The sequence below is a fragment of the Misgurnus anguillicaudatus genome, chromosome 22, assembly GCF_027580225.2.
Source record: "Misgurnus anguillicaudatus chromosome 22, ASM2758022v2, whole genome shotgun sequence".
NCBI lineage: Eukaryota > Metazoa > Chordata > Actinopteri > Cypriniformes > Cobitidae > Misgurnus > Misgurnus anguillicaudatus.
In genome coordinates, this window is record NC_073358.2 from 3316927 (window position 1) to 3335180 (window position 18254).

The following is an 18254-nucleotide window of genomic DNA, read 5'->3' on the forward strand; positions in this document are numbered from 1 at the left end:
TTTTGATGCAAGTATGTAATGACAACAACAACAAAAAAAAGGAGCTCCGATCATTATTTGGAGTCAAAGCGCATGCGCGAATATAACAGGGAGGAGCCTCAGTGATTGACAAGTGCTCAGCCAACCAGTCTTCGTATTCTTGGGCCAATCAGCGAGCGCTATGATGCGGTTGGGCCAATAATAGAGAAGGGTTTTCATTTTAAATCCAGGCGGTTGGAGCGAAACGGAAGAATAAACCTAGGGTGTGTGGAATATAATATTTATCGTCATGCAGGTAAAATAATCCAATATTAATCATCCTGAGAAAATGTATACGTATATATTAATGTGTAAAACAAATGTTGTGTTAGTGTAGCGTAAGATACTAACTTATATAAACATCGCTTGAACGTCGCCCTCATGTCTGTACACCGATTGAGTTAACGTTAGTATTTATGTTTTACTCTTATAACGACTAGTTTTGTGTTTAACTGTGTTAGTATTCAGTTGGCTACGTTTTTTTAAGTAACTAATGTTTATGACATTTTTCATCAGAATAAAGAAAACATGCAACCGCAAGCTGGTCACACGCAGGTAAGTTAACCTTCTATTGTCATTTATTTTAATTAATTTCACTTTTTTGAAAGGGTTACATCAAGCTAACTTAGTGTAGTTTTAAATATATCACACTCTGTGGTGATAAAAATGTGGTTCATAGTATTGGTAGTGATGGTGTGTTTATGCTGTTGTTTAGCAAGCAAGCCTTGGTCAGCTTCGAGTTGGGATGAATTTGTCTGCAGACACGCACACCATTACAGGTAAAACATCTCCACGTATAAACACATCACCTGTTGCACTAAAATATATTAACAAACTCGGATTTGCAAAGGACGTTTCAAGTAGACAAAACGCTGATTATTAGAGCCCGACCGATATAGTTTTTTTGGGGGCCGATACAGATATTAAAGGGGACATATCATGAAAATCTATCTTTTTCATGTTAAAGTGCTATGTTGGGTACCTATAGCTTCTGTTAACTTAGAAAATGTGATAAAGATCAACCCAGTAACTTAGTAAGTTTTTGTAAACCATTCTTTGCAAGCATGTGAAAAAATAGGCCGTTGAAATTTTGATCTCTTTGTGATGTCAGAAGGGGATAATACCGCCCCTTAATCTGCATTATCCAGCTACGGCACTGCAATTTAGTGCAGAGATCAGCTCATTTGCATTTAAAAGTACACGCCCAAAAACAGCTAATTTTTGCTCACACCTATCAAGTGTCCATTTTAAAGGAACACTCCTTTTTTTTTTTTTAAATATGCTCATTTTCCAGTTTCCCTAGAGTTAAACATTTGACTTTTACCGTTTTGGAATCCATTCAGCTGATCTCTGGGTCTGGCAGTACCACTTTTAGCATAGTTTAGCATTATTCATTGGATCTGGTTAGACCATTAGCATCACACTCAAAAATGGCCCGAAAATAGACACCTTGGTAATTTTTATTAGCAAGGGACTATTTTAGGCCAGTGCATAATATCACTACGCCTGCTGCAGCCATGTTACAGCAGCAAAGTCCTTGAATGAGAGTATAGCTCCTAGCCATATCTGCCTAGAAAGTCACAACTTTTATTTTTCTGTCGGTCTTAGTACACAATGTAACTACCATACCTGCAAACTAGTTGCTTTTCGGTGAAAAGCGCCGTTTTGAATTGGAAAAAGGTCATCCACGTGAATCATGTAGATCCGAAGAGCTTTTTGGGGGGGTCTCAACTTCCCATAAACGGGAGTTTCAAAAACCTACTGCGGTCTGCTTCACAAAAACAATAAAAGCTCTTTGGTCATCACGCGAGGTCATCACAGCGTGGTTAAGGTTAGGATAGCCGATTGGTCAATGGATGGGACCTGAACAAATGGGGTTAGGTGAAGGGCGGGTCTTCGCGTTGCCAGCAGCTTCTCTAAAAAGGCCTTGGCTGCATCAGCTTTTCCGCGGATGAATTAAACTTTTCACGCTGACGCTACCCACCAGAGGCCGTTTAAGGAGGATAAATTCTGTGGCGATACTTTAATGGACACTGACGTTAGTTTTGGGGCACTTTTGCTTGTCCGATTGCTGCAGGTTTTTGAAAATATAAGCCATTCTTGCTGCTCATAAAGGGTTTAAACATTAACATGCACTCTTTTATATGTAAATGGCTATTATTAGGCATCGTTTAAAGGCAGAAATCTGTAACTGTTCAGATGCATACTAGTTCAAAATAATTTGCGATTTATAGATTTCACATCTGAAAGAAAGGAGTATGCGCGTTTTCTGTGCATGCGTTTGTTTTGTGAATCACACGTACGCGTTTTTTGATAAATGATCGTAAGATCAAATGTACGCTGGTTTCTACGCAGCATTTTATAAATAAGGCCCCTGCTCTGGCAGTTGACTAATCCAGTCGGAGTTAGCCTTAAAGGAAAACACCACCGTTTTTTAATATTTTACTATGTTCTTACCTCAACTTAATTAATACATGCCTATCTTTTTTCAATGCGTGCACTTTTAATCTTTGTACAGCGCTTAATGTATGCCCGGGGGTATACAATGTGTCACCTTTTTCAGCCCTTCTGAGTTTGCTGGTATGAACTACCAAAGAGTCAAGTTTTAAATAGGAAAAATATCAAAACTCTCGGGTTATTTTTGAGCACGATGCTGGTGGTCTAATCAAATAAAATGGATTATGCTAAGCTATGCTAAAAGTGGTACCTCCAGACCTGGAGATCGACTGAATGGATTCCAAAACGGAATCTAGGGGGGTTGGAAAATGAGCCCATTTTCAAAAAAGTGGAGTGTCCCTTTAACATGTTATAATAAATTATCTATATGGGATTTTGAGCTAGAACTTCACATTCATACTCTGGGGACACCAACGTTTTATTTTACATCTTAAAATCAGTAAAGTAACCTCAGTCAGTAGATGTGTTTTCATCACACCGATTTTATGCCTATTTTAAGGTAACACGCAAGAAGTGATGGAAACACCAAATTTCAAATAAAAATAAAAAATGTTTTTTTATGCTCACTTGAGGTGGTTTATGTTCTGGAGTAAATGCAAATAATGGGAGATGGAAACGCATTTGCAGAATAATTTTTGACGTACTGAACACATGACTTCACCATATATGGGGCTAGAAGTCATCGTAATGCCCTTGCTACTAGTGCCTGCATCAAAGAGGCTGTTTACACTTGGCATTAACATGTGTTTTCGTCGATCGGATCACAAGTGGACGACGTTAATGCCAGGTGTAAACGGTGTTCAAAACGTTTTGAGCTCGTCCACTTTCGACCACTTTCAACCACATCCAGAGGTGGTCGAAACCACTTTCGATCGGATCGCTTTGGAGTTGCGGAACGCACATGTGGTTGAATGCGTTCGAACAGCCACACGCGACCGCCTTCTCTCCACCCATTTATCTAATCTGAGGTATTAAACACAAGTTTTACGTCTTTTTTTACTTCTGGCATGAACATTCGGTGAACAGCGCTATTTTTAGCCTTTCATTGATAAAACTGAGCGGCTGATCTCCGTAGTTTCGTTTTGAAAGCGTGTGAAAGTTGCGCGATCCTATTTCATCAATTGCGCTGAAAATTCAAAGAAAGCTCTTACATACTCATGTACAAAACACTGTGCAGCATGTTTACTTGCTAAACAAGCAGTGCACTCCGACATTATATTAGTTTGCATCCATATAAACTCATAATTACTCCCGCTCGGGTTTGAATGACAGCAGAGAGACTCGCCCACCGTCTCACAGACCACCCCCTCATAGTATTCAGCACAGAAGCGGTCGAAAGTGGACAAAAGAGACGGATTTAAATACCAGGTGTAAACGTAATGTGTCTCTCTCGTCCACTTGTGATCCGATCGATGAAAACACATCTTGGTGCCAAGTGTAAACAGCCTCAAAAAATCTGTGTTCTTCTGTGCACAGCATTCAGTTTGGCAATTACAAGCTGCACAGCTAGTAAATTTATAACTTGCCCAATCGTAACTAAATGCAGTCATGTCTCCATTTTCAAAGCGTTCCTTTTTTTATTTACTGTGGTTTTTAGCTTTACAATACCACAGTCATTCACTCAAACAACTTAATGTAAACGCACCTAATTCACATTTTTTGTTTTTCTTTTTTTGAACTTATGCCAACATGCCAGATGTTTCAGAGCAATTGATGAATGTTTAGTACCAACGCAAGAAGCGTAATATTAGTGCATGTTTGTTTAAATGGTACTCGTGTTTTAGCAATTGGCCCATAGACCATCCCCTCAAAGTATTCTGGGCGTAAGCGCTCGAATCAAGTGGACAAAAGAGGCGGATTAAAACGTAGAAACAATAAATCAGTCGGCCTCTAGTTTTTCTTCTGACAATGGACAATATAGCCATGTTGCTTGAGTTTTTAGTTGATATTGAAGTTTGTGCAGAAGCTGATGTTGAATGATTTGCATTTGTTTTAGGTCCTGGGAGAGTTCCAGTCAAGTCCAACTCAAAGTAAGTTTTTTTCAAATACATTTTTTAAACTAAGTTCAGGGGAACAGGGTTTTCAGTTTGAATAGGTCTATATACCCATCCTTCGTCCTGCAGCATCCCTCCTTCACCCCATCACCTCACCCTCAGATGCTGTCCCAGTTAAGGAGTGGGGAGTACTCTGGGTTCAGACTAAAATTTGAGCATGGAGCTCTTTCCTCAGACAGCACCCCAAATATGCTAATTCTCATAACTCGTGAAATGTCTTGTGTGAACATCGGAACTTGTAACATGGCAGCTTGCGAATGGATTTTTTTTTTACATGTATGACCCTGTTGGAATTAATAGTCCTTCTCTTTGTCCAAGACCACAGGAATATATAAATGTAATGGTTCAGATTTAATGCTCTAGATATGGGGACAAAGTTTATTTGATAATCTCTATTCTCCTTCATGCAGAAAATTCACCATTAAAGACTTCGACATCGGCCGTCCACTGGGAAAGGGAAAGTTTGGGAATGTGTACTTGGCACGAGAGCGGAAGCTGAAGGTGATCGTGGCTTTAAAGGTTCTGTTTAAATCTCAAATGGAGAAAGAAGGTGTAGAACATCAGTTAAGAAGAGAAATTGAGATCCAGTCTCATCTCAGGTATGTAATCCTCTTCAGAAGCTGCTTATCGTCCTGTTTTTAAGCAACTCAAACTGATTCATAAAAATCTGTGTCAACAGGCATCCAAATATTCTGCACTTCTATAACTATTTCCACGACTCCTCTCGGGTGTTTCTGATTTTGGAGTACGCTCCACGTGGAGAGATGTATAAGGAGCTTCAGCGTTGTGGACGTTTCGATGACCAGCGCACAGCTACTGTGAGTGATCTAAACGCACGTGTGATGTCACAAATGTCTCTTTTGTAAAGTTAAAGGGGGTTGCTCATCCAAAAATGAAAATTCTAATGTCATTTACCATTTACATTTCTAAACTTGTATGAGTTTATTTTGATAAATGGTGGTAAGCATGCAGTTGACACTACCTATTGACTTCCATAGTATTATTTTTTACTATAACCCTTTAATGGTACCCATTGAGTTCCAGTCCATTTTCTTAAAAAAGATCCAGATAATTTAGGAAAACATTCCATTTTAATGGACCCCAACACTTAACAGTTTTAATGCAGTTTAAAATTGCAGTTTCAAAGGACTCTAAACGATCCCAACCGAGGCATAAGGGTCTTATCTAGTGAAACGATTGTCATTTTTGACAAGAAAAATAAAAAATATGAACTTTTAAACCACAACTTCTCATCTATCTCCGGTCCTGTGACGCGCCAGCGACCTCACGTAATTGCGTAATGCCGTGGGAAGGTCACGTGTTACATGTATGAAACGCACATTTGCGGACCATTTTAAACAACAAACTGACACAAAGACATTAATTAGTATCATTCAACATACAACAATGTCGGAATGGTCCCCTTTCTCCACACTTGTAAACACTGATGCATAGTTTCGCATACGTCATCCGTGACCTCTTCACGTGATGACGTATTGCGTGAGGTCGCGCTGGTGTGTCACAGGAGGACCGGAGATAGACTAGAAGTTGTGGTTTAAAAGTGCATATTTATCTAGATAAGACCCTTATGCCTCGTTTGGGATCGTTTAGAGTTCTTTGAAATTGCGATTTTAAACTGTTAAGTGTTGGGGTCCATTAAAGTCCATTAAAATGAGAAAAATCCTGGAATGTTTTCTTCAAAAAACAGAATTTCTTCTCGACTGAACAAAGAAAGACCTCAACATTTTGTATGACATGGTGGTGAGTAAATTATCTGGATTTTTTTTTTTAAGAAAATTGACTATTCCTTTAACTGTGTGCTTACCCCCATGTTGTTCTCGTTAACCCTGTTTGAGTTTCTTTAGCATGTTGAATAGAAAATATATTTTTATAAATTATAGAAGAATAAAATTTTTTGGGTGATGACCAAGTATTGGATTTATCATTATGGTTCCTTTGTCAATGTTGTCTGCAGTACATGGAGGAAATAGCTGATGCTCTTCAGTACTGTCATGAGAAGAAAGTAATTCACAGAGATATTAAACCAGAGAACCTGTTGCTGGGCTTCAGAGGAGAACTTAAAATCGCAGACTTCGGTTGGTCTGTCCATGCGCCATCACTAAGGTATATAACGTCATCTTATTAGTCAAATGCTTTACGACTAGTAAAGTGCTCACTGTAAGCCTGTGTTATCCATTAGACGTCGCACCATGTGTGGCACGCTGGACTATCTGCCACCTGAGATGATCGAGGGTCACACTCATGATGAAAAGGTGGACCTGTGGTGCATCGGTGTGCTGTGTTACGAGTGTTTAGTTGGAAACCCACCGTTTGAGACGGCCAGCCACACTGAAACATACAAGCGAATTACTAAGGTCTGTGTGATTCTGTTTTGTGATGCTTTGCAATGATTTTGTGTATAAAATATTATTTTTACTTGATGCATTCATATTCCAGGTAAAATAAGGGGAGGTTTAGAATTTAAATCCTAAAAATGAATGCATCATGTTTTTTTTACAGGTGGATCTTCAGTTTCCTAAAGTAGTGTCAGATGGTGCTCGAGATCTGATATCTAAGCTGCTCCGTCACAGTCCCACCATGCGTATGCCGCTCAGAAACGTAATGGAGCATCCGTGGGTGAAAGCAAACTCTCGCCGAGTTCTGCCCCCAGTCTGTAACCCACAGGCCGCCTCACATCACTGATTTCAGTTCAGAATCTGCTGATCACGAGAGAGAATTCTGCATCTATAAGTGTCAGAAACACCTGCTTTAGGGCTTCATCCTCTGTCTGTTCAACACGAGGTGGTGTCGGTTATTTAATGATGCTGCTTGATTGGCATCCTGACTGGGATGTTTGATATAAACAAACAAACTTATGTATTAAATGTATTATTTTTCACCTTTATGCTCCTTTTAAAGTTGTAGATGTCTGTAGTTCCTGTTCTGTCGGTATTTGTGTTTTTTCTGTCTTTCTGTATCCTTTTGCTTGTAAATGTGTTTATGCTTAGAAACATAAAAGGTTTTAAATATGTTTTGTGCTGTGACATTTGATTTACAAACTGCTGTATTCAAAGTCAGATGTACCTGATGAAATTTTTATTTTGGGATGTTTCATAAATGCTCTTTTTAAGCAGTAATATGCTTTTGGTTTATTATGGTAATGATTATTGCTTTGTGCTTTACAAGTTTACTACTGTTGATACTATTTTCCATAAATACTTATTTAAATCCTGGTCATTATTACAATATTGTTTGTGTTTTTATCACATTCTACATAATGTAAAGAATATTTTGTGAAAATATAACTTAAATATCAACTAAGGCCATGTCAAAAATTAAAATCTTTTTCGGAAGCCGACGATTACGTTGATTCCCCCTATTTTATTTCGATTTGAAACTTTAAGTTGGATTTAGCCAGACAGATTTACCTATTATTTTGTTATTAAAAGATTAATTCATTCTCTTAAAAAATCCAGATAATTTTCTCACCCCGATGTCATCCAAAATGTTTGTCTTTCTTTGTTTAGTCAAAAAGTAATTACTTTTTTTGAGGAAAGTATTTCAGGATTTTTCTCATTTTTATAGACTTTATTGGACCTCAACAGTTTACATTTTCAGTGCAGTTTAAAATTGCAGGTTCAACGCAGCTTTCAATGGCTCTAAATGATCCTAATCGATGCATAAGGGTCGTTTCGCTAGAAAAGGTTGTCATTTTTGGCAAGAAAATAAAAAGTTGCACTTTTAAACCACAACTTCTCGTCTTGCACTAGCTGTGTGATGCGCAAGCGCGACCTCGCGTAATTGTGTAAGCACGCGGAAAGATCACACGTTACATATATGAAACGCACATTTGCACATCGTTTTAAACAATAAACTGACAAAGACATTAATTAGCATCATTCCACATACAACAAAGACATTAATTTGCATCATTCCACATACAACAAAGACATTAATTTGCATCATTCCACATACAACAAAGTCAGAACTATCCTCTTTCTCCACGCACTGAAGTGGTAGTTTCGCATACGTCATCCGTGACCTTTTAACGTGATGACGCATTAAATACTTTAGCAAAAAAAACACATTAAATACTTTATACTGCAGGACTGTTTCATGCACAGTTTGAAGTATTTTTTACATTGGTCTTTGTTTAATCCAAAAGTCAGTCGTGGCTTGGCCTAGATTTCATTCTCGTGATTGCCGCTGTGTGTTTCCTCGCCGGCAGGGGGCGATATCAGTGCCGCGCAGCTCGTGCGGTAGCGTAGTGAGGAAGCTGTTGCTGTAGTAACGGGGAAGTGCGCGTCACTTTCTGGGCACGAGTGTAAATATATCACTGTTTTTAAGGTTGATAACGACAGGTATAACGTTTTAAGAGATTAGCGACATGAATACACACCCATAAGGCGATAGATGAACGACACGGTTTGTTCACAGGTCTGTGGGTTAAAGTGGAATGTCTGCATTGAAGAATCTCGTGCCTGCGCGCTTCCTCACGCTGAGCGCGCACCTGGTCATCATCATCACTATATTCTGGTCGCGGGTAAGACGTCACTCACCTCACAGCTGCTATAACGGGATATGCAGATATCAGTGTATCATGATTTTCTGTTTTACAGGAGAATAATGTTCAGTCGTGTCTACCACTGGAGTTTACTGAAGAACAGTTCAAGGCAGAAGATACGCGGTAGATATACGCACAAATCCTTTCTATATGGGAGGTTTATTGGCAAATGTAATGTGATGATTGTGATCTGTCCCTCTGTCAGGCTTGTTGTGGCTCTGTCTGTAACTCTGGGTTTGCTTGCTGTTGAATTGGCTGGATTCTTCTCTGGAGTCTCAATGTTTAACAGTAATCAGAGCCTTCTGTGTATCCTTAAACTTGCATAATCAAGAATAGCAGATGATAGAAACAACATAAATATTTCAGTATATCTCCAGTGTTTTTCTGAACATCTCATCAGCTCTGGTCGCTCATTCCAGCGCATCGGTCAGTTTGTCTCTGTTTGTGTTTCAGCAGTGGCCCTGCTGGACGATCTGGATCATATTCAGTCTATGCAGGTCTGTGTTTGTGCATTTGTATTATAGTTGCGATTTTATAGGTTATAAAGAAGCTGTATTTCATGAGATTTATTTTCTTTAGTAACTTAAAAAGCTGCCAAAATGAAAATGCAAGTAAATATTTGACAGTAGTTGAAGCACATGAGTATTAAAGGGGACATTTCACAAGACTTTTTTAAGGTGTCAAATAAATCTTTGGTGTCCCCAGAGTATGTATGTGAAGTTTTAGCTCAAAATACCCCACAGATCATTTATTATAACATCTTAAAATTGACACTTTCAAACTGTGAGCAAAAATGCGCTGTTTTTGGGTGTGTACTTTAAAATGCAAATGAGCTAATCTCTGCACTAAATGGCAGTGCCATGGTTGGATAGTGCAGATTAAGGGGCGGTATTATCCCCTTCTGACATCACAAGGGGCCAAATTTCAATGACCAATGAGAATGGTTTACCAAAACTAAGTTACTGGGTTGTTATTTTTTACATTTGCTAAGTTGATAGAAGCACTGGGGACCCAATTATAGCACTTAAACATGGAAAAAGTCAGATTTTCATGATGTGTCTCCTTTAATGTTGAAGGAGATTGAATATTGTCTGTCTGTCTGTCACAGTGTGGTTCCAGCAGTTTTGGAGTTGGTGCTACTCATTTCACGGAAGTAAAAAAGTCTTCATCACCGACCCTTGAAGATTCCTGAAAAAGAGACTGATTCTTTTGAATCATAAGAAATTCAGTGATCTTGAATAAATCTTCTGATTTAAGGATTGTTAGAGCAATATAGGAAATGCATGTTGCATGCTTTCCTACATTTAGGAATGGTAATATGTATCACAGCGTTTTTGCACCATTGCAGGACACTACAGAACTTGGGTGGCCTGTAAATGGGGCATAGGGAAATAGGCTTCTCATTAGCTCTGAGAAATAAACAGTAAAATTTAACATTCAGAATACATTTTGGTTAAAGGAAACATACTGTATGAGACTTTAAGGCCTAGTCCACACGGACACGGGTATTTTTATAACCGTGACTTTTTTTACGCGGTTCGGCTGTTTTTCCACACAGAAACGCAGTATCAGGTCACTGAAACCGAACATTTTTGAAAACCCCTTCCAGGGTGAGGATTTTCATAAACATCGGTGTCAGTGTTGTGGTGTAGACAGTAAAACCGGGATTTTTGCTTCTGATTAAGGGTTCTGATTGGCCAACGTGGCTTTACGATTAGGGTTATAGCACCGCCTGCTGGTGTGGCATACTCTTGACAGCGCGTGATAGCATGTTTTTGCATTTTCATGTAAGCAGAGATTTCTTTTAAACCGAGCATGTGTGGACGGGATTTTATTTTTAAATGCAGGAGGAAAAACTCTGGTTATAAAAATATCTGTGTCGGTGTGGACTAGGCCTAAGATGTAAACAAATCTTTGATGTCCCCAGAGTGCACATGGGAAGTTTTTGCTCAAAATACCCCACAGATAATTTATTATAACATGTTAAAATTGACACTTTGTAGGTGCGAGCAAAAATGTGTCCTTTTAACCCTCCTGTTATGTTCAAATTTTAGCAACTTTTAATGTTTGGGGTCAAATTGACCCCATAGTTTAATATATGCTAAATAACTTCAAATTTAATATAACATTTTAGGGAAAAAAACATAACTTTCTTTTTTATATACATACATTGTTTATTTAATAGATTCATTTTTGTAGTATCTTTTGTAGCACATAAATTAAGTGTATATATAGAACAGTTTAACCAGTTTTTCCACATATTGACAGTAAAAAAACACTCATTAGATCAGTTTTACAGGAACTTTACTTTATGTACATTTTATATACTTGGCAGACACTTATCCAAAGTGACTAAAAGTTAAAAAGTATCAAGAAAAAAAATGCAAGAAGTAGGTTTAAGGGTTAAAAAATACAATTAGCATATTTAGTCAATTTGACCCCAAACATAGAGTTAAATGCAAATGAGCTGATGAAATGCAAACACTAATTGACATGATGGTGGTTTGTTGAAATTGAAACTCAACTGTGCTGTCAATTATTTTTTCTCTCTCTCCTAAATGGCAGTGCGGAATTATCCCCTTCTGACATCACAAGGGGAGCTAGATTTCAAAGACCTATTTTTTTCACTTGCTTGCAGAGAATGGTTTACCAAAACTAAGTTACTAGTTTGTTCTTTATCACATTTTCTAGGTTGATATAAACATTGGGAACCCAATTATAGCACTTAAACATGGAAAGTCAAATTTTCATACATGTCCCCTTTCAGAATGAACTTAAATATCTCTGTAGTGAAAGCTCATGTATTATGACTTGCTAAACACTGACAACAGTATACTCGCTAAACCAGAGAACAAGACTGTATTTGATTGAAAATATTACCAGTCATGTCATTTTTCCTAACAGTAAAGCAACAAACACAGTTATGCTATGCTGCCCTCTTGTGGTTGGGACAGAAAACGACAATAATACTTTGATGCATTTTATTTAGATTTTATGCAAAGAAAAAGAAAGTGTTTAAGTAAAGAAAACGTACAACAAGAAGATAACATTATGAAAAAAAAAGTGCATTTACAAGTTTATAGAGTGGAAAACAAATTCGAGAAGGTTCACTTGTCCAGCCCGATACAAGTCAGAGGTCAACAGAATCACAGATGTAACAACGCTTTAATCATATCTGTAAAAAAAGGCACATAATCCAAAGTAAACATTTTTACATATAGTACCAATTTACCTTTTATATTGAAGGCCTCACCTGGATAGTTCATGCTCCTCTTTAGCATTCTGAAGGAATCCGCTGTAAGCGTGTGAATCTCGTCCTTGAGTCTCTGTCGGCCATCCAAGGTGAGATGCCACAGACAAGACTTCCTCTTCCCATCCCCAGATACCTGCTGTGGGGTCTTTTTAAAACTGTTACTGAAACACAGGTTATGGCGGATTGTGTTTTTCCATCCATCTGGAGCGGTGATGAAAAATGGGAAGTGCTCTCTAGAGACAGAGAAAAGAAGTTAAAGTCAGTCAAATTATTAAAACAATGGCTTTAAATGGCATTCCCTAACAGTGTCGGGGATAGGTACTTTTAAAAGTAGTGCATTACAATATTAAAGGATGAGTCAATTTTCTTAAAAAAAAAATCCAGATAATTTAATACTCACACTTCATGTCATCCAAAATGTTGAGGTATTTCTTTGTTCAGTCGAGAAGAAATTATGTTTTTTGAGGAAAACATTCCAAGATTTTTCTCATTTTAATGGACCCCAACACTTAACAGTTTTAATGCAGTTTAAAATCGCAGTTTCAAAGAACTCTAAACAATCTATACGAGGTATAAGGGTCTTATCTAGCGAAACGATTGTCATTTTTGGCAAGAAAAATAAAAAATATGCTCTTTTAAACCACAAACTTCTCGTGTTACGGCGGTCTTGTGGCGCGCCAGCGCGACCTCACGCAATACATCATCAGTCAAGAGGTCACGGATGACGTATGCAAAAACTACGCCACAGTGTTTACAAGTGTGGAGAAAGAGGACCGTTCCGACGTTGTTGTATGTGGAATGATGCTAATTAATGTCTTTGTGTCAGTTTACTGTTTAAAATGGTTCGCAAATGTGCGTTTCATATGCAACACGTGACCTTTCGACTTCATTATGCAATTACATGAGGTCGCGCTGGCGCGTCACACAGCCGGAGGAAGAAGAGAAGTTGTGGTTTAAAAGTGCATATTTTTTATTTTCTTGTCAAAAATGACAATCGTTTCGCTAGATAAGACCCTTATGCTTCGTTTGAAATCGTTTTGTGTCCTTTGAAACTGCAATTTGAAACTGCATTAAAACTGGTAAGTGTTGGGGTCCATTAAAGTCCATTAAAATGAGAAAAATCCTGGAATGTTTTCCTCAAATAACATAATTTCTTCTCGACTGAACAAAGAAAGACATCGACGTTTTGGATGGCGTGGTGGTGAGTAAATTATCAGATTTTCTTTTTAAGAAAATGGACTAATCCTTTAAGTTACTCCGAAAAAAGTAACTAATTGCGTTACTTAGTTACTTTTCATGGAAGGTAATGCTTACATTACTTTTAAGTTACTTTTGCGTTACTTTTTCTTACTTGGCTGAGGCTTGATCTCTTTCAGACCTTGCAGGTATTTTTTAAGATCGCTAAAATGTCAAGCTCTGGCCTGCTATCTCAGTTTCTGTTTCAAATGGTTCCTGCTCAGGCACACAGAGTGCGCAATTCTACATTAATATGTTCAGTTTAATTCAGTACATTTTGATTTTTAAATTTAATTAATTAAACTGAAAAGTAACTCGCATTACTTTTTAAAAAAAGTAACTCAAATATTAATGTGTACATTTATAAAGTAATGCGTTACTTTACTCGTTACTTCAGAAAGTAATATTATTACATAATGCACATTACTTGTAATGCGTTACCCCCAACACCGTTCCCAACTTTTGGCCTGTGTTTTTTTTTCTGGAACTATTGAAACATCCAGCTAAAAAGTGACCACAATACAGCTAGACCAGCTTGCTACATCAACAAAACCAGCTAATACCAAGCCGGGATACCAGCTTATGCTGGTTTCAGCTATTTTTTCAGTCGGGCACACAGCCAAAAAAAGAGATCTTCTATGGCAGTGGTTCTCAAACTGGGGCCGCGAGATGGTGCCAGGGGGGCCCCAGTTTTATGACATTTTTAAAATACATTAATTTATCATGTATTCTGTGTAATTTAACCTAAAAAAAAATAAGCCTATTAACCAACAGGACTACTGTTTAATTAAAATGTTACGTTTTTAGAACAAATTTGTCTAAAATTTTCTTTGGGGGGCCGCAAAGGAATGCACCGTACACAAAGGGGGCCTCACGCTGAAAAAGTTTGAGAACCACTGTTCTATGGCATTGTTTGGTGTACTTGAAGATGTATTTGGAGTGGTTGTTTACTGCCCCAAATAAAAAGGGCCCCCAGCAAATGATATTCTAGTCTTTACACGTGACCCTTTTGTTTAAATACCCAACACACTGCTAATAAATATATACATTTGAGCTTAAGGACCTGGTGAAGTTGTAGATCTGCTGTACGTTAAGACTCCCGGTACGACTGCTGCTGAGTGCCATGGCAATAAGGATGCAGTAGTTAACAGGTGGCCTCGGCCATGCCCCACTTTTCAGATTTACGCTGTCCTGCAGGGCTCTCTGAAGTCTTCTGTTCTGCATAAGACCAATCTTGCGAGTGGTGCCTTTGGGTGCCCTGCCCCGACGTGTACCTCTCACCTTACGGCAAATGGGCACGTCTACAGAGGAAGCATCGTCTTCATCCGTTAACTGGGTGAAAGAAAACGGATAACTGCAGTCACAGATCAGCTCATCCCAGCTCAACTACGTTTGCTTAGCATATTTTGAACAATGCATAACAGGGATAATCCTTTAGTCATACCTGATACTCGCTGGATAGGGAGGTGTCGTGTACTGACTCATTCAGACAGGTCTCATCAGGCAGCATCACTGGGTGCAAACTTTGATGTAGAACAGGTGTGGTGGATCTTAGCGTAGTAGTCGGTTTTGGGGGTGTTGGTGCTTTTGGATAACTGTCAGGATACTTTATAGCACAGGCTAAACTAGGGTTCACCATCAACCACAGGTTAGGTTGAATTTCAGGCTCTTTAGAAGAAAAGAGGCAGAAGAGCACATTTGAAATGCACTTTAACATTTCACTAAGGAGTCCTTTTATAATAAACGTTTGTCTTAACTTTGCTGGTCTCAATGTGATTTTAAACAGATGTAGGATTTTTCAACTTTACCACTGTGTTTAATAGCAGAGTAACCTTATGAGTCGTTTATTACATTAATTATGGGTTCACTGTTTTTGCAGGATATTTTAAGAAATTATTCATCAGCTAACGTTTTTTTTTTACTACAAAAAAAAGGGCGGGACTTGAGCCTTGTACCAAACTATAGTAGTATGTTTGAGTTGTCCTAACTTAAATAGCTTGCACCAACATAACATATATCAGTGCCATTCAGTGTTGGGGGTGGCGCATTACAAGTGACGTGCATTACGTAATGGTATTGATTTTCTGAAGTAACGCATTATTTTTCAATGTACACATAAATATTTGAGTTACTTTTTTTTAAAAAAGTCATGCAAGTAACGTAAGCATTACTTTCCATGAAAAGTAACTAAGTAACGCAATTAGTTACTTTTTTGGGAGTAACTTAATATTGTAATGCATTACTTTTAATAATAACTTTCCCCAATACTGGTGCCATTGTTCGTCTCAAAATGCACAGCAGTAATGTTTTTAGTAAGGACTCTCTAAGTCTCCTTATAACTAGGCCTAGTCCTGGCTTAAACTTAACTCCGTCCGGTTAACTGCCCCAGAATCATCTTATATAATGTAAATATAACCTTGATATCTTTAATATTGACTTGAGTAAGGTCCGTCAAAGATTGAAATTGGTGACTGGTGCTCCGAATATCATAATTAGATAAAGGGTCAGTTTCCTGAACAGGGTTTAGATTAATCCAGGACTATACCTTAGTAGTTATGTTAGGACATTTAAGTAGTTTTTACAAAATAGCTAACAAAAAAAAACATTACTGGTGTGCATGCAAAACAATGGCACTGATATATATAGAGATGTGTCAATGCAAGATGTTTTTAAAGGTGCCATAGAATGTATAACTGTATTTACAGGCATAGATGAATAATAAGAGGTCTGTATGTTAACATATATATATATACACACACATGACATATCGTGAGACACAAACGCTGTTGTTTCCTCATTCTTATGTAAACCTTGTGCATGCAAAAGATATAAACAGACCAATCTCAACATAACACCAACTGTGACGTTACAGTCGAGATGTATGCCCCAACAATAAATGAAGTACAAAGTTGTTAAAATGCTAAATACAAAGTTGTGAGTTAGTTCTATGCTGACATTTAACCTAAAGGTCTACTATTGATGTTACGATCACGTTTTGCAGGTCCATACTGAAAAAACACAAACTTACCACTCAGAAACGTCCATTAACAATCTCCAAACAATTGGTTGTTCCTCAAAATCTGACTGATACAAGCTCAAACATAAGGTCTGTTTACACACACACAGAGCTACTGAACTGAACTGCTCTGAGAAACAGCCAATCAGAGCAGAGCTCAACATTATTATTCATGACCCTTTCAAATAAGGTAATAATAGATCATTTCATACTAAAGGCAAATCCTAGGATTGGAAAGGACATGTAAAACTGTCCCTAGATCATTTTTGCTCTTAATAAAGCCACAAACCTTCTATGTAGATATCAGAGAACAATTTAACTCTTTCCAAGCCATTGACAAGTTATCTCATCAATTAAGAGAAAACTGATGCTTTCCTGACGCATTTTTACGGTAATTTGTTCTTCTGCTATAATCCACTAGATGGCCTAATTTATAAAAAACTGAAGCAAAAATACATTTTATTAATTTTGAACTCCGTGTATGTTTTGATAATCAATCGGAATCTGGTCTCTAACAAAATTCCTTTACAAAAATGCAATTATTTTAGCTTTTTGCTCAAATTTTTGTATTTTTGAAGAAACCTACACATATTTGAGAGGTGATAAAAGAGAACAAATGAAGATGGGATGATTTTTTTTCATTTGTTTGTTTGAAAGCAGAGGGTCTGTTCTTTCATTTGATACATTTTTATGTTTATATATTTATAGAAGAACATTTTCCTGAAAGGCATTTTGTGAAAATTACAAAAAATGCTGGCAGGCAACTTATAAAAAAAAGGCTGGCGGGGAATGAGTTAACATTATTTAAATGCATTCTTTGGCACCTTTAAATTAAGGCAGCCCTGTCTGAGAAACCACCCTTTGAGACTTTAACCAATTACGTCACATATTATACTAATAGGATCAAATAATAGCCTAACCCTTAGAGAATATAAGGATAATAAGAATACAAGCAACATTTGTTTTTTTTATATTCCCGTACAGTCTTAATCATAACCCAAGCAGGGATCTAGTTTCTTTTAAATGAACTGATTTATATAAAGGCATTTCATACTGTTTGTTAGAAATAGTGCTATAGTTTAATTTTTTTAAACGTTTGATAGTTTTTTAGGACTGTATGAGACGCACCTTTCTCATTGGTTGGGTAATGTGACGTCGCGTCTGTCGCTGGTAAAGATCTCCTCGAGATTCTCGCGTAATGCCACTGCGCCAAATACTGATCGCTCCGTTTCTCATCTATAAAACCACAACAACATATTCTCATGATGTTGAAAAACTGACTCGACTGCATATTTTGTTATTTGTAAGTGATTTTACCCTGATAATACTGATCAGTTGTCGTGGTTAATTTGATTTCCTCGTTCATATCCCAGTCATGCAAAGCTGTGGTTAAATGAAGCTCGTGAAATCTACTTTTCGATTGAAGATGTAAATACATTTCGTCGAGTGCGTGGTTCAGTATAACAAACTACTTCAGGCCTGTTTTCCTTTTATTCAACAAAATAATGCCGTAGTCAGGTCAAGAAAGAGCTAAATCGCTATATTGCCATGATGACAGGTGGAAATCATTAAGTGCCTGCTTCATTATTAGCAAACAAGAGTGCTTTAATAAAGCTAGCGGACAATTTGGAGTTAAGATATTTCCCACTTCAACTT

The 18254-nt window shown here is 37.6% G+C and overlaps 3 protein-coding genes across 6 annotated transcripts; 2 read left to right on the forward strand and 1 right to left on the reverse strand.

Annotated features, from left to right (window-relative positions):
• The first annotated feature begins 158 nt into the window (after nucleotides 1-158).
• Nucleotides 159-7762, forward strand: aurkb (aurora kinase B). Of its 2 annotated transcripts, none has more exons than XM_055200389.2 (9): nucleotides 159-274; nucleotides 535-573; nucleotides 734-797; nucleotides 4472-4505; nucleotides 4940-5128; nucleotides 5209-5347; nucleotides 6505-6653; nucleotides 6730-6904; nucleotides 7050-7762. In XM_055200389.2, the coding sequence occupies exons 1-9, from the start codon at nucleotides 269-271 to the stop codon at nucleotides 7230-7232; spliced, it is 978 nt and encodes a 325-aa protein (XP_055056364.2). In that variant the 5' UTR covers nucleotides 159-268; the 3' UTR covers nucleotides 7233-7762. The 2 variants fall into 2 exon arrangements, with proteins under 2 accessions (XP_055056364.2, XP_055056366.2); XM_055200391.2 differs by lacking the exon at nucleotides 159-274 and adding an exon at nucleotides 286-424.
• A 969-nt stretch (nucleotides 7763-8731) lies between these two features.
• On the forward strand, nucleotides 8732-10527 carry tmem107 (transmembrane protein 107). Of its 3 annotated transcripts, none has more exons than XM_073860540.1 (6): nucleotides 8732-8890; nucleotides 8967-9072; nucleotides 9149-9216; nucleotides 9299-9399; nucleotides 9494-9590; nucleotides 10202-10527. In XM_073860540.1, exons 2-6 carry the CDS (start codon nucleotides 8986-8988, stop codon nucleotides 10248-10250), a joined length of 402 nt encoding a protein of 133 aa, XP_073716641.1. In that variant the 5' UTR covers nucleotides 8732-8890; nucleotides 8967-8985; the 3' UTR covers nucleotides 10251-10527. The 3 variants fall into 3 exon arrangements, with proteins under 3 accessions (XP_073716641.1, XP_073716642.1, XP_055056370.1); XM_073860541.1 differs by having other exon boundaries at nucleotides 8778-8853; XM_055200395.2 differs by having other exon boundaries at nucleotides 8783-9072.
• Nucleotides 10528-12060: 1533 nt separating this feature from the next.
• Nucleotides 12061-18161, reverse strand: foxr1 (forkhead box R1). The gene is made up of 6 exons (XM_055200388.2): nucleotides 17916-18161; nucleotides 17727-17834; nucleotides 15027-15250; nucleotides 14646-14914; nucleotides 12347-12579; nucleotides 12061-12268 (listed from the first exon to the last, which is right to left on the reverse strand). Exons 1-6 carry the CDS (start codon nucleotides 18034-18036, stop codon nucleotides 12240-12242), a joined length of 984 nt encoding a protein of 327 aa, XP_055056363.1. The 5' UTR covers nucleotides 18037-18161; the 3' UTR covers nucleotides 12061-12239.
• Nucleotides 18162-18254: the final 93 nt, after the last annotated feature.

What these genes read in the sequence shown, in the direction of transcription:
- aurkb (XM_055200389.2), top strand. An exon ending in CCAGTCAAGTCCAACTCAAA is followed by an intron (nt 4,506 to 4,939) that starts GTAAGTTTTTTT and finishes TCCTTCATGCAG; the next exon opens with AAAATTCACCATTAAAGACT. An exon ending in GTCCATGCGCCATCACTAAG is followed by an intron (nt 6,654 to 6,729) that starts GTATATAACGTC and finishes GTTATCCATTAG; the next exon opens with ACGTCGCACCATGTGTGGCA.
- tmem107 (XM_073860540.1), top strand. Translation starts at nt 8,986, where the DNA reads ATGTCTGCATTGAAGAATCTCGTGCCTGCGCGCTTCCTCACGCTGAGC. An exon ending in TCACTATATTCTGGTCGCGG is followed by an intron (nt 9,073 to 9,148) that starts GTAAGACGTCAC and finishes TCTGTTTTACAG; the next exon opens with GAGAATAATGTTCAGTCGTG. An exon ending in TTCAAGGCAGAAGATACGCG is followed by an intron (nt 9,217 to 9,298) that starts GTAGATATACGC and finishes TCCCTCTGTCAG; the next exon opens with GCTTGTTGTGGCTCTGTCTG.
- foxr1 (XM_055200388.2), bottom strand. Translation starts at nt 18,036, where the DNA reads ATGTATTTACATCTTCAATCGAAAAGTAGATTTCACGAGCTTCATTTA. An exon ending in CAGATCTACAACTTCACCAG is followed by an intron (nt 12,580 to 14,645) that starts GTCCTTAAGCTC and finishes CTCTGTCTCTAG; the next exon opens with AGAGCACTTCCCATTTTTCA. An exon ending in GAGGAGCATGAACTATCCAG is followed by an intron (nt 12,269 to 12,346) that starts GTGAGGCCTTCA and finishes CTTTTTTTACAG; the next exon opens with ATATGATTAAAGCGTTGTTA.